Source organism: Panthera uncia, chromosome F1, assembly GCF_023721935.1.
Source record: "Panthera uncia isolate 11264 chromosome F1, Puncia_PCG_1.0, whole genome shotgun sequence".
Taxonomy (NCBI): domain Eukaryota; kingdom Metazoa; phylum Chordata; class Mammalia; order Carnivora; family Felidae; genus Panthera; species Panthera uncia.
The window spans coordinates 40231094-40245546 of record NC_064813.1 but is presented as its reverse complement, the minus strand read 5'-3'; the positions used below and the strand labels follow the sequence as shown (position 1 = coordinate 40245546).

At 48.2% G+C, this 14453-nt stretch overlaps 1 protein-coding gene across 2 annotated transcripts; it reads right to left on the bottom strand.

Moving 5' to 3' along the window:
- Window positions 1-243: 243 nt before the first annotated feature.
- Window positions 244-14409, bottom strand: LOC125925413 (alpha-1,3-mannosyl-glycoprotein 4-beta-N-acetylglucosaminyltransferase-like protein MGAT4E). Of its 2 annotated transcripts, XM_049634376.1 has the most exons (6): window positions 14236-14409; window positions 4148-4231; window positions 3707-3866; window positions 2846-2993; window positions 2374-2470; window positions 244-1536 (listed from the first exon to the last, which is right to left on the bottom strand). In XM_049634376.1, exons 4-6 carry the CDS (start codon window positions 2969-2971, stop codon window positions 392-394), a joined length of 1368 nt encoding a protein of 455 aa, XP_049490333.1. In that variant the 5' UTR covers window positions 2972-2993; window positions 3707-3866; window positions 4148-4231; window positions 14236-14409; the 3' UTR covers window positions 244-391. The 2 variants fall into 2 exon arrangements, with proteins under 2 accessions (XP_049490333.1, XP_049490334.1); XM_049634377.1 differs by lacking the exons at window positions 3707-3866; window positions 4148-4231; window positions 14236-14409 and having other exon boundaries at window positions 2846-3003.
- Between the last annotated feature and the right edge of the window lie 44 nt (window positions 14410-14453).

The following is a 14453-nucleotide window of genomic DNA, read 5'->3' as shown; positions in this document are numbered from 1 at the left end:
GCTATATTTGCTCCCAGAAAAAGATAACCTATAAGAATCACCTTACAGGGCATCCAGCCAGCTCAGTCCATAGAGTATGCAACTCTTGATCTCAGGCTCATGAGTTCAAGCCCCATGTTGGGTGTGGAGCCTACTTAAAATAATAAATAAATAAACATAAAAAGTTTTACATATATATATATATATATATATATATATATAAATTCATATATATATATGAATTACTTGTTTGGGGAGAAAAAGGAACAGGTCTCTTAACATCATGGTGGCACCATAGGAACATCATAGAGTCTTCTGTCCCTGCCCCTCATTCCCTGACATCTATCTCCCCATGTCACTCAGGCTGGAATGGAACAGCTTCACAACTTTAATTTTTCACATCCTTAGTGATTTATCTCCAACTCTGAGCTGCTTCCATATCTTTGGGAGTTTCCTCCCAGAGGTAAATATGCCTGATTATGAGACCGCCAACCTGATTAGCTTTCACCACCAGCCTTACACAGCTCACATCGTACCCCGTACTTTTGAATATCTCCTGATTCACCTGCCCTTCCAAGAGATGGCCCAGCAAAGCAAAGCTGGTACAGAATTGAGGCATTCCCTCGGGGTCATAGCCCAGCTCCACTTGTCCCTTCTCTAGGGCATGCTTTCCATCCACGATGGTGCCTGTCAACACTTGCACTCTGCTCAAGTTCGCTGGATGCTTCAAAATGACTGTCAGGTGGTTCCCTGCACTAACATTTTGGGTCCAGAAGAATGACTCATCCAGAGTGTAGGCCTTCCAGGGGAAATGAACATCAAAAACCTTCATATCTGTGAAAATGGCTGCAGGTGGGTTGTCAGGACCATAGGGGTTCTTTTTCCGGACTGGCGTGGCCTTCTGACTGTCATTGGAGGTATAGTAGGAGAACCTGTGGTAGAAAAGGAACGGTCTGCAGAGGATTGGGTTTTTCTGAGCTAGGAGGGTACGGAAGTGGGGGATCAGTCTGTCAAGGGGCTTTTCCTTGTAGAAGAGGAGGAGGAAATGAGCCAGGAGTGGGAGGTCCCTGCTGTGGAAGAGTTTGCCGAGGAAGCCCATATTAGAGAACTCCAGTAGCACCCATGGGTCGGACCTCATTGTGTCCACCTTCCAATGAATGTGGGTGATAAAGTTGGGGGCACAAAGGACATTGTCCTCCAGTAACAGGAAGTATTCAGAGAGCTTTGCGGCAAAGCTCATGAGGAAGGCATGATCTCTATTCTGCTTGGAGTAGAATTCCCCACCGTGGGCCTCCTTCCTCATGTCATCCATGGTGCGGTAGGCATCAGATAGAGCATGAATCAGTAGCAGCTTCCCTGACAAGATCTGTGGGCTGAAGAGGGTTGAAATATGGGCAATGGTTTCTCTGAGCCCGGTGAGGTCAGAATGTGCCAGATTAACCAGTACTGTGAGACGTTTCTGCTCGATCTCAGAGGAAGCACGGAACAGAGAGACCAGGGTGTACAAGAGGCCGCTTTGATCTGGTCGTGGCACTGAGATCCCCACTGTCAGCCACGCTAAGGAGAGGCAAAATAGGGACAATTGTCAGAGTACGTTGGGTTTGGTAGTGAAGGTAGTCAAAGGGTTAAGGGGTTGGGATGCTCTCTGGGACCTTCTCTGTTCCTTTCTTCCCTCTTCTAGTTCCCATCTGTGCTCTCTTTTGGTAGAGGGGGTGTTTAGATCACTGCTGCTCAGAATATGGTCCTCAGTCCAACAACATCAATCTTATCTGGAAGCTTATTGGAAAAGCAGAATCTGGGTTCCTAGATAAACTGCCTTTTAACAGTATCACCAAGTACCTTCAATGCACATTAAAGTCTGAGAAGCACTAAACTAGGTGATGCTGAGTCCCTGTGGGTCCCTTTGAGTCGTCTTTGAGCCAGAATTTTGTAGCACGTGGTTTAAGTGCTCAGGAGTATTAGCTAACATTATAGTTACTATAATTCTTTTTGTTTTACAGTTCATCTTCCCAAAGCTCAGCTTTAGGTGAAAGGAAAAGAGCTTCCCCATAAGTCAAGGGCCCTACGTTCTTGTCTCAGTTCCACCACTGACTGTGTGACCTCGAGCAAGTCCCTTCACTCCTGAGCTTAGATCCTGATTCACAAAACTGAGGGATTTGGACTATGGCTCTAAGGCCCCTTCTAATCCAAATGTTCTCTAATCCGGTGACTCTGCCTTCCTGTAACAATGATCTTTTCCCTCCTTCTTCCTTGTTCCTGAACTGTCTGCCAGATTCCAATATTCCTGGGAGCAGTCCTGCCTTTTTTCCTCTCCCTTCTTCTTTCCTGCCTAGCTACCTTCTCTTGATGTCCCTACTTCCCTCAGGGTACCCCAGTCCCCTCCTTGGAACACACTCTTTCTTCTCTGCTGAATTGTCTTAATATACTGGAAGGTATGATTCTGCCAGCCTTCCAGCAGTCTCACATCTTTTCTTTTGCCATAACTGTCCTCCTAGATCATTGACAAAAAGCAATACATGTACCTCCTTTCATAAAAAGAAGAGTGTTTAGCCCCCTAGAGGATTCTCATAAGCTTTTCCAGGAAAGAGAAACTCTCCCTAGAGTGAGCCCAGCACATTCTCAGGATGCTTGACCACTGGCCAAAGCAATGAGGGCTCGAGCACTATTTGCTCTCTTCCTTACCTTAACAAATATTGGGGTTGGGGGAGCAGCTTCTTTACGGACCGATGGGTCCAGGTTCATATCCCAACTCCCTTTGGAGCTTCCTGCTCGCAGGTGCAAGGGAGCAGGTGCTTTGAGAATCTACCTGTCCGCACCATCCCCTCCCTACATCCTCAATTCCCACACTGAGAACAAGGGTTGCTACTTGGCCTTTGAAAGCCATCACGTTTTGAACATCTTCAGTTTCCCTGGGGGCTTTCAAAGTGACGAGGAGACACAGGAATCCAATGCCCACTGAGGTTATGATGCCGCGCCTGATGGAACACCGCATGGTGTCGCATGGGATACGGTTCCTATAGCAAAAAGTCAACATGTAAAGCAGCTGGGGACTCTCCCCATCCATCCATCCATCCATCCATCCATCCATGCCTAGAACTTCTCCTTTGTCTCCTGGAAGCTTTCCCCCTCACAATCCCCCATATTATATCCTTCCTCTTCATCATTGTTAACTTATTTCCAAAGCCTGCCTTCTTATCTGAGTTGGGGACCTGATGGAATATAGCCTTATTCCCTGACTTAAAGAAGGAAGGTCACCTGTCCTGTGGCTTGTGTTGCTTTCTCTGTATAGGTTTGCTTGGAGATTCAACTTTCCCAAAGCTTTCCCTTTTCAAAATGATAAAGGTCAACTGGGGCTTCAGTGATGAGGCTCCTTTATCTTAGGAAACAGATGGCCACCACCTACCCTTGCTTTTTTAAACAAAAGCCAGTTTATTAAAATAGCTGAACTTGGGGTGTCCGGGTGCCTCAGTCGGTTAAGCGTCCAACTCTTGATTTCGGCTCAGATCATGATCGAGCCCTGCACTGGGCTCTGCACTGACAGTGTGGAGCCTGCTTGGGTTTCTCTCTTTCCTTCTCTCTCTGCCCCTCCCCTGCTCGCTCGCTCTCTCAAAATAAATAAAATAGCTGAACTTAAAGTATTGCTAAATACTAAGCAATGTGGTGCCTTTATTACTCTTTAATAAAGGATATCCTTAATTTATTCCAACCTTTAATCTCATTCACATACCTTGATCAGAACGTGAATCTGTTAACTTAGAATGAAAAAAATCCTTTCATGAATGTTGAGCTTTGACTTCAGGCTTATTCAGCCTCAAAAGCACTTGTCTACTGCTCTCTTCCTCTGTTAGTGCCTTTTCTCCGGTGAGAATGTATTTCCCTGGTTGTTTCTAAATGATCAAAGGAAAGGTTTTAATATGCCTTGTCACCTGCTCTTGATTCTGTCCCCTTATACAGTCAGTACACAAAAGAAAAGAAATTGCAATTGATAATTTCTGTGCTCCTGAGGCTATAATATTCTCCAATCTCCCTGTTTTCTGGATCCTGCCAGTGCAGCATTTTGATAGAGGTTAATACACTTCTCTCCCATAGCCATTTAGCTTCTTGATAAGAATTATAAACATAAAACTTATACATGGTAGGAAGGCTTCACAGAGTAAACTTTTCTTACCTGGTTTCCTTAAGTCAGGACTTTGAGTCACTTAGGTGATTCAGTTACAAAGCACTTGATGTCAAGGAGATGGGCTTCTTTTCTCTAGGACAAAAATACAAGGACACATACCTTGATTAAAAAGGCTCTACAATGACAGCTGAAGGAGTTCACTGCCACAGCCATAGCTCAGTTCTCCTCTGCACCTCCTGTGTCATTTACCAGTCACAGCCAGAGTACTGCCCTCGTTTAGCCCCGTGAGTCCCACGGACTTCTGGGAGAGGCAGGAGAGAGAGAAAAAGAGGAGCTGGGGTGCGGAGCGCCAGTCACTCAGGTGTAATGACAGAGAAGGCGAGGCCAGGCAGAGCAACCTGAGGCCTCTCCAGCATTCCGGCTTGGAGCTAAGCTCCCTCTGTGATGTTATCCTTGTGTCCTCGCCACCTACTCCCCTACCATCGCAGGGATGCGTGTGCCGGCCTTACAGGGGAGCGGCGTGTGCTTAATTATTGCCAGCTATTATTATTCATTCCAAAGACCACCATCAGCATCTTTTTTTTTTTAATTAAAAACAATTGTTCTAATGCTTATTTATTTTTGAGAGAGACAGAGACAGAGCTTGAGTGGGGGAGGGGCAGAGAGAGAGAGGGAGACACAGAATCGGAAGCAGGCTCCGAGCTGTCAGCACAGAGCCCGACGAGGGGCTCGAACTCACAAACCGTGAGATCATGACCTGAGCCGTAGGCGGACGCCCAACCGACTGAGCCACCCAGGCGCCCCACCATCAGCATCTTTTAACAGAGAAAAGAGATACGGGGAACTATCAAACCTCCCCTCCACCATGCCCTCCACTTCCCTGAACCTCAACTCCACACTCTCCTCCTCAGGGGGTTGTGCCCTGACTCCCACTCCCCCTCACCGGCTCAGGGTGCTGCACCCCTGCAATGACCCTCTTTCTCTTCTGCGTTACCCTCTACTCCCTCTCTGCTGGACCATTCCCATCATCTTGACCAGGAGCTCTACTATCTCCCAATGGGGAGAAAAAAAAAAAAAAAAGCAGAATTCCTCTCTAAATTCATGTTCTGTCCAAATTCTGCCCACTCCTCTGGAACCCCAATGCAGCACAACTCCTTGAGAGCATTGCCTTTATTATTTAGCCCCACTTCATTTCACGTTTTCTCTCATCTTACTCAACCTCTCTGTAACTTTTGACATGGTTGACTACTTCCTCCTTGAAATGCTTTCTTCCCTAACATCATTCTTGCCCGCACTGACCATTCTGTTTCTTTCCTGGCTCATCCTCTTCCCAACCTGTAAATGGAGGAGGATCCTAGGACTCAGTCCTTGGCTCTCTTCCTATATGCTCTCCTTGGGTGATCTTACCCAGTCCCATGGTTTTAAGTACTATATATTATACATGCATGTGTGTGTATAACTATCTTCATATATACAATATATGTGTGCGTGTGAGTGTGTGTGTGTGTGTGTGTATACATTATTCCATATCTGTAGGCTTTTTTTAAAATTTTTTTTAACGTTTATTTATTTTTGAGACAGAGAGAGACAGAGCGTGAACAGGGGAGGGGCAGAGAGAGAGGGAGACACAGAATCTGAAACAGGCTCCAGGCTCTGAGCTGTCAGCACAGAGCCCGACGCGGGGCTCGAACTCACGGACCGTGAGATCATGACCTGAGCCGAAGTCGGACACTTAACCGACTGAGCCACCCAGGCGCCCCTAGGCTTTTAAGTATATAAGCTTGTGGGCATATACAGAGATATACACACATGCTGATGACCCAGGGCAGATCTTGTCTGCAGCCCTGACTCCTGTCCTGAGCTCCAGGTTACTTGACTATTGAACATCTCCATTTAGATGAATAAAAGGTATTTCAGCTTTAACAGAGTCAAAACAGAAACATAGATCTTCATATATCCCCAATCTTTCTTTTAAATAAATTTTTTTTTAATTTTTTTTAACTTTTTTTTTTTTTAGTTTATTTATTTTTGAGACAGAGAGAGACAGAGCATGAATGGGGGAGGGTCAGAGAGAGGGAGACACAGAATCTGAAACAGGCTCCGGGCTCTGAGCTGTCAGCACAGGGGCCCGATGCGGGGCTCGAACTCACGGACCGTGAGATCGTGACCTGAGCCGAAGTCGGCGCTCAACCGACTGAGCCACCCAGGCGCCCCTAAATAAGTTTTTAAAGTTTACTTATTTATTATTGAGAGAGAGCACAAGTTGGGGAGAGGCAGAGAGAGAGGAAGACCCAGAATCCCAAGCAGGCTCCAGGCTCTGAGCTGTCAGCACAGAGCCTGACACGGGGCTCGAACCCACAGACTGTAAGACCATGACCTGAGCTGAAGTCAGACACTTAACAGCCTGAACCACCCAGGCGCCCCCCTATATCCCCGATCTTTTCCTCCACAAGCTTTCCCCATCTCCCTAAATAGCACCACCATTTGCCCATTTACTCAGGGGAAAAATCTAGAAGCCATCCTCGGTGCCTCTCTCCCTTGAACACTCTACGTTCCATCTAATCAGTCCTGTTACCCTTTCCTCCAAAATGTATCCACAGCATGACCTTTTCGCACCACCTCTACCACTACCACATGAGTCTGGGCCACAGTCGTCTCCTGCCTGGACTATTGCAAACACCTTCTAATTGGTTCCTCACCTCCGCCCTCATTCTCCTGTCATCTATTCTCCACATGGCAGTCAGAGAGACCTTTTAAAATTGCAAAGCAAATGCTATCCCTCCCTGGCCTACAATTCTCCAATGACTTGTGGCTGAAAGTAAGATGAAACCCAAACTCCTGACCATGGCCTACAAGATCCTGTCTGATCTAGCCCTTTGCCTGCCTCTTTGACTTCATCTCCCCTGACCCATTGGCTTTCTTGGGGGGAGGAGCGTCATCCCTTGGACATTTCAAGCTCTTTGCGGACTCAGGTCTCCATATATGGTACTCCTCTTCTTGGAACTATCTTCTGTAAGGTCTCAAGATCCATCTTCTTCCCAACGTTCAAATGTGAGCCCAGATGCTCTTCCTGCCTGCAGTCACTGTGCCTAAAATAGCCACTCACCACGCCTCCCACCCAGCCTCCCATCACTCCATCACATATCCTGTTTTCCTTAGCATTGATTTCTACCAGAAGCCATCTTACCTGTATGTGTTTATTGTCTGTCTCTATCCACTAGACTAGAATATAAGTCCTTGAAAGGCGGGGACTTCGTTTGATTCAATGCTATGTCTACAGCACTTTGCATAGTAATTGGCCCAGAGAACATGCTCGACGAGTATTTATAAACTCACTAATTGTCAGGCATTATGTGACAACGGTGAGTGACCATGTATTTCTTCAACAAACACTGTGCTAGGTGTCAGGGACACCTCAGTGCCAGGACTGTGCGGTGTACCAGGGGAGGGCAATATGTGGGTGATGGTTAAGAGCACAGATTCTGGACTCAGACAGCCTGGGCAGAACCTGGTTCTGCTAAACTTCTTGGCTATGTGACCTTGGCTAAGTGACTCAGCCTCTCTGAATCCCAGTCCTTCATCTAGAAAATGAAGATTAAAATGATGCCCATTCTCAAGGGTTCTTAAGAAGATTTTAAGAGATCATTCACACAAAAATGCGTAGCACATGGCAAACATTCAATAAATGTTAGCTTTTTTATTATAAGGAACAAGTATCATTTTCAACCATGACGGCACTGTCCTCTTTTCCCTCATATCTGGGAGGTCCGCCTAACTTTAATTCCTAAGCCTTCACCCCAATTTTACTTGTAGATTCTTACACTGATGCACAGCACTTTGAGAACCTTTCCATAGCTTGTCATTTGATTTCCGCTTCTCTGAGGGCTTTAGAGGAGGCAAAAAGTTGAGGGAGGGAGGAAATATTAAAAAGCAAGGACACCCCCCAGGTCCCTCATCAACATTGCAGTTATGGGTCGGCCATCTATGACACTGTGCTTGTTGCTATCGTATGTCCTGGGTGTGGGCTCCAGACTTTGCTGGAAGTCAGAGTTCTCCTTTAAGCCTAGGAGGCTGAACCTGACCCACAGGGTAGGGATGGAGCAGGAGCCCACCTCCATTCCACCATTTCTCTCTGGGTGCCTCAGCTAGTGCTCCCTTGGCAACCATTGTTCTTTCTGAAGGTCTGAAGTGCATCATCCCCCTAGCCTCTCCAGAGCAGGTGACTCCACACAGAACATGGTCTGATCACAAGCTTATTTGATTGGCTCACACACTTTTTTTAAAAAAAATTTGTTTGAAGATTGAATATGTAGAAACTAGGGGAACTTGGGGCGCCTGGGTGGCTCAGTCGGTTAAGCATCCAACTTTGGCTCAGGTCGTGATCTCACGGTTCGCAGTTCGAGCCCTCCGTCGGGCTCTGTGCTGACAGCTCAGAGCCTGGAGCCTGGAGCTTCAGATTCTGTGTGTGTCTCTCTCTCTGTCCCTCTCCTGTTTGTGCTCTGTCTCTGTCTCTCAAAAAAGTGAATAAACATTATATGCTAACTGATGTGGATGTAAATTTAAAAAAATAAAATTAAAAAAACGAATAAACGTTAAAAAAATTAAAAATTAAGGGAGCTTGCATAAAAACCTAGACTTTTGGCCTCTCTTGAAAAATTGCAACTTGCTGCCACCCTGGCCTGATTAGTGATGGCCCTGGTAGCCAGACGTGCATTCTCAGTTTCCTACTCTACCTGGCTGACTTTCCTCATTTACCTTGCCCCCTGTAGGCATTTGAGCCTTTGGCCACTGCTCCAAGTCAGGTCTTGGGAGACTGAAAGACCATGCTAGATCCTGGTTTTATACCAGGCACCTGTCTGGGATAAGGTGCTAAAAATATGAGGCACAAAGTGATCCCTGGGGTTCAAGTGCTGTGGTCAGGGGTAGGAGGAAAATGAATCGATTGCAATGAAAAACAGACGGAAGAGAAAAGAGCTGATGACTGATTTTGTATATGATGTAGTCCATATTCTGGAGGACTTACAGAAGACATGAAGGGGGAGGGGCAGTGGCCAAAATGTAAGATTATACGGGTACCAGTAGAGAAAACTCACTGCTTGGTCTAGATCATCTTGAAAGCTGCCCACTCAGCACAAAAAACTAGCTACAGAGCAGCATTTTTCAAACTGAGGCCGCAATCCGTTCATGGGTTATAAAACCAGCTTCATGGGTCTCGATCAGCATGTTTGTGTATCACTGTGTAAGGGCCAGTAACGTTTTGTGAAACTTTTGTGAAACTCTTGGTATATAAACAAAAGTACTGGAGCTCACAGTCAAGAAGTGTGAAGCCACTGAGGCTTAGGGGAGAAATGGATACATGTTGGCAGGTTAAGGGGCAGCGGGTGTGAGATTCTCAGCTTTAGAGAAATCACCTTGATGTTTGGGGATGATCAAAGGCTTTAGGATCATCATTCTAGTCCTAACGCTGTTATTATCTGTGTGGCTTTGGCTAATTAACCTTTCCGAGTCTCAATTTCTCCATCTGAAAGGCGATGACACTGAAACCCCCCTACCTCATAGTGTTGATACGTCTAAGAGACTACGGGCCCCCAGCCACTGACCCTGTCTTATTCATGTTAGAACAGTATTTCAGGTTGTTCATATATCACCCCTTCCTTCCAGGGGAGAGAAGAAAGAATTACCATTTAGCATTTAGCGTGTCTGACCCTGTGTTGGCCACTCAACCGGATTTGGTCAACACTGAATTTCAAATGAGCGTAGGAGATTCGGTAGGGCTTCCAGAAGTTCTGACATAATTAGTGTAGAAGCCATTTTCTTTGTGTTGGAAGACTTTCATCTTGGACACAGAGAATTCCAAACATTCCAACTATCCAAGGCCATAGGGCATGCTGCGAGGGGTGCCCCAGTCCAGAGACCTTAGTTGGGGTGGTGGCGCCCCAGGATGAACAGGGAACGTGAATTTCCCTCTGCCTCTCAGCTTCTCTGCACAAGTTTGCTCTGAGAAAGAGTCTAGGGCCTCTAAAGTGGTCCAACCAGAAGGGGAGGAAACACCCTGAAGCCCTGTGTGGGTAACTCTGCCCCTCCCCACCCCATGGGCAGGGCTGGCCACACACCGTGGGAACTGCCCCACTTGCCAGTGTCTGTTGGAGGCTCCCTGGGGATGGGGCCCAGGCAAGGGCCTAGCTCCTGGGCCTCACACCTTTCACACCCGGGTCAACCAAAGCGCTGAACCCTGGATCCCCTTGGTCTGAGTCAGCAGAGAAGGGATCCCAGAACTGGGGAGGAAGAAAACATGGGAAGGAGGAGAAGATGGGGATTTAGTTATCAGGTGTCTCCCCAGGATCCAGACCCAACTTCCCAGGGACAGAAGCCCAGAGATGAGACCCTTGTCGTGGGATGAGCTGATCTGAAAAGACAGTCCCCACAGCTGGGGGTAGGGCAGAATAGGGAACACAGAAGTCCCACACAAGAGACAAGTCTAGCAGAGGAGGAGGGTTTGCTGGTTCCTGGGAAACGAGCATGGCAGGGAATGGGGGAAGATGGGTTTATCCCACTATGTGGGCTCCCCCACCCCCACATACTGATCTATTGTGAGATCTCTTCCTGCTTCACCTGAGCAACCAGATGCTTCTCCTGTCCTGTCCAAAGCTCCATCCTCAGCCAGTAGGAGCTACAGACACTCAAGGCCACTTCCCTTCCCCTTGAACAAATATTTGTGAAGTTTCTACCACGTGCCTGGTGCTAGGGCTAGAGACCATTACTCCTTCCCTCCAGCGGCTCCAATCCGGAGGAGAGGCGGGTGTGAGGGAAGAGGGCAGTGTTAAAAAGACAAATCCTGAGTTATGATTGCAGTAACAGAGAGTAGTAACGAGACGCTGTGGGAGTACACGAAATAAATAAAACAGGGAGGCCAAACAGGCTGCAGCTCATCTCGAGATCTCATGGACTGTGGGTTTCCACAGGGGACATCTGACACCAAACATTCCAGGACACCAAAAGTGGTGGGGGAGAGAGAAGATGGCATTGAATCGGAGGAGCTGAGACAAACTGTGAAGTCTGAGGAAAGGCCCGTGCATTGGGGAAATTGGGGGGAAGGGAGAAAGAGAGGAGAGGATCAGCAGGGCTGGGAAGGGAAGGGTGGTGTGAGAAGGGGTGCAGTGTTTGGAGGGCGCAGACACTGGGGGTTCGGGGCGGAAGGCAGGCGTACCGCAGACACCCGGAGCCCGGGAGAGTGGTCGGAGGCCGCGGGCTGCGGAGGGGGTGGAGAGCTGCCCCTACACGTGCGCTACGTGCTGCGCGGGCCACCGCCCCCTCCCAGGCTGCTGGGGAGCCGGGCCGGCCCTCCGTCCCGGAGCCCCGTCCCCCGGGAGAGCGCGGGGGACTGGCGGCTGGAGGTGGGAGGGGAAGGGAGAAAGTGGCTCCCCTAGTTCGCAACCCTGGAGCGTGGTCGTCCGGTCGCCGAGACCGGAAGGAACGCGGGGAGCGCCTCATCACCAGGCGGGCGGATCTAGGGGCGAAGGCTGCAGATCTGGGGCGCAGGCCGGGGGCGGGGCGGGCTCGCGGAGTGAGGCCTGCGGACGGAGGGGGCGGATGAGGACGGAGCCCCCTGAGGATGTGTCCAAAGGATCTGGGGCAGCACAAATAGGGGTAGTTTGGGGGACGGCGGCCCGGGTGGGGCGGAGTGTTGTCCAAAAGTAAGGAGGGGGTTCCTGGAGACGTGGCACTCGGAGCGGGGCTTGGTTCCGCTCCGGCTGCCTGGGCTCCAACCCCGCTCTCCCCGAGCAAGCCAAACCGGACCCCGCCCAGGCCTCGCTCCCAAGGCCTCCGGGAGATCCAGCCCCGGGACCTCCGAGCCGGGGTTGCCCAGGTCCGGCCTCTGGGGCGTCCGGCCAGCCCCAGACGAGACAATGCGGCCCCGGCCCCGCCCCCGGAGGCTGATGCGGCCCTGGCCTTGGCCAATCACTGCCTGTGGCTAGGCTCTTTAAAAAAAGAAGAGCCGGCCGCGGTGTGGCTGTCAGCTGGGGAGGGATCCCTCCGCCCATGTAAACACACATCATAAAGGGCAAGGGAAGCGTCTTCTGCGGGGCGGGGGGAGTTGTCGCCTTCCCGGAGAGCCCTCTGGGTCCCTAGGTTCCCCTGACTACCCTGGCAACCGCCCCCTCCCTCAACGTCACATCGGGTCCTCGGGGAGCCAAACAGCTGCTGCCAGATCTGGGAGCAACAAAATCTCATCACTTAGGGTCAATACCGGAAATGGAGAGAGCTTGGGAGTTGGGAGCGTGAGGGAGTTCTAGTACACGGCTGAGGATTGGGAAAGATTATCCCAGGCTCATTCTTCCTGTGCACCTCAGTTAATAGTCATTACTGATACAAGTCTAGAATTTTTCTCAAAGTTATACTTCTCCGGCTTGAAGGATGCCAATGTTAAGTGTGAAAATAGTCTTGACGTTCTCCCAGGAAAGAGCACATGACAGGAAATCAACTGCAGCAAAACCCTCAAAAGCAAATACACCCATGGCAAAGAGCAGCAACGATTCTTCTCCCCAACATTTTATTATGGAAGAATTTAAAATATTCAGCAAAGTTAAAAAAATTTTGCAGCAAATTCCTCTACACCCACCACTTAGGTTCTACCATTGACATTTTATTATAATTTTATCTCATCTCTATCTTACATTGATGACTTTTTCTCTAGTAGGATGCCAGCTGTCCCTTGGCTTAAGTCTCCGTTGCAGTGGGGAGCAAAAAAGGTTTATGTAGGTCTGAAGCCCTAGAGAGCCAAGAAAAGGAGTACCTTCTGCAAGGCCCTTTTTAAACAAACAGTTTAAACATGGGGCCCCAAAACATGGGGCCAAGTATCTCTGGGAAGAGTTTGTTGAAGAGGAGGCTTCTCTCCTCCCCACTTTTTAACTTGAAGAACCCTTAAGGATAAGAGAGACTTCTTTCATCTAGGTGAATCTGAAAACAGAGCTAGGACGCTGTTGGTCCAAATAATACTTCCATGGGTTTGGCTGCTTTCTGGATGAAAGAGATCTTTTTAGTGTTGAGGTCCTACTTGTTAAATTTCCTCTCTCCCCTTTCCTGGGCAGGACACTAGGCACTCACCCTACATACACACACCCCACCCATGCCTCAAAAATGTTCTTATCTTTTAACATTACTTAACCTCTCTGTGCCTCCATTGCTTGCTCTGCAAAATAGGGGTAATAGTACCTACCCAACGGGATGGTTGTGTAGATTCAATGAGCTAATACACAAATACACGCAAAGCATTTACAACAATGCTTTCACACAGTATTAGATTAGCATTAGATAATTAATAGCTATCAGTCATATGCTAATAACTCTAGATTTACATCTCTATTTCTGATCTCTCCCCTTCGGATTTATACTATTCAGCCTGTTGGATATTTCCAACTGTACCGAAGACACGTCAAACTCAACATATCCAGAAGTGAACACATGATCTCCCTCCTCATACCTCCTCATTTATATAATCTAGGGAAATGCATTGGCAATGCCCGTGCACCAGCAACCATTCAGGCATGTACCTAGACACCTGAATCAGCCTGGATACCTTAGTGTCCTTCCCCAATTTATCACTATGTCCTAATTTTATCTCCTACATTTGCATGCATTCTTCCGAATGAATAGCACTGCTGCCTTAATTTAGGCACCATAGTTTCTCAACTGGATTGTTTTTAAAGTGTTTGGCTTCTCTCACACTCAACCTTGCCATTATTTTGCTCCCGGACCACTCTTTTCTCTGTACCACCTCTCATTCCAAAAGATAGAGTCTCTATCACTTGTTAGCTGTGTGAATTTGGGCAAATTGCTTAAACAACCTGTGCCTCACTGTCCTTATTTGTAAAATGGAAGTAAGAGTACCTGCCTTAAAGGGTTGTTGTGTAGATTAAATGATTAATTATGCAAAGCACTTAGAACAGTGCCCAGGATATGCAAGTGCTCAAGAGTGTTAGCTTATTATTAACATTATAACTAGTGTTTTCTCACCTCCATTTTGTTCTTACTTTCAAGCCGGTCCCCCTACTAGAAAATCCTTCCCCATTATGCCAAATACCTTCGGCCCCTCCCCAGGTTTTACTAAGTGTATATACTTCTGTCATGGCACCTACCACAGTGTACTGACATGACTGATATAATCCATTTATGTGTCCGATCTTCTCCACCAGAGTATTAACTTCTTGAGGGAAGGAACTCTGGCACGTAGTAAATGGTCAATAAATGTTAGCTCAACTGGACCGTAAGGATCAACTTCATCCCGAGGCCGAAGGCCCGGGCCCCGCCCGATTCGGGGGCGGGGCCGGGAGCTCGGCGCGGGGTGGGGGTAGGT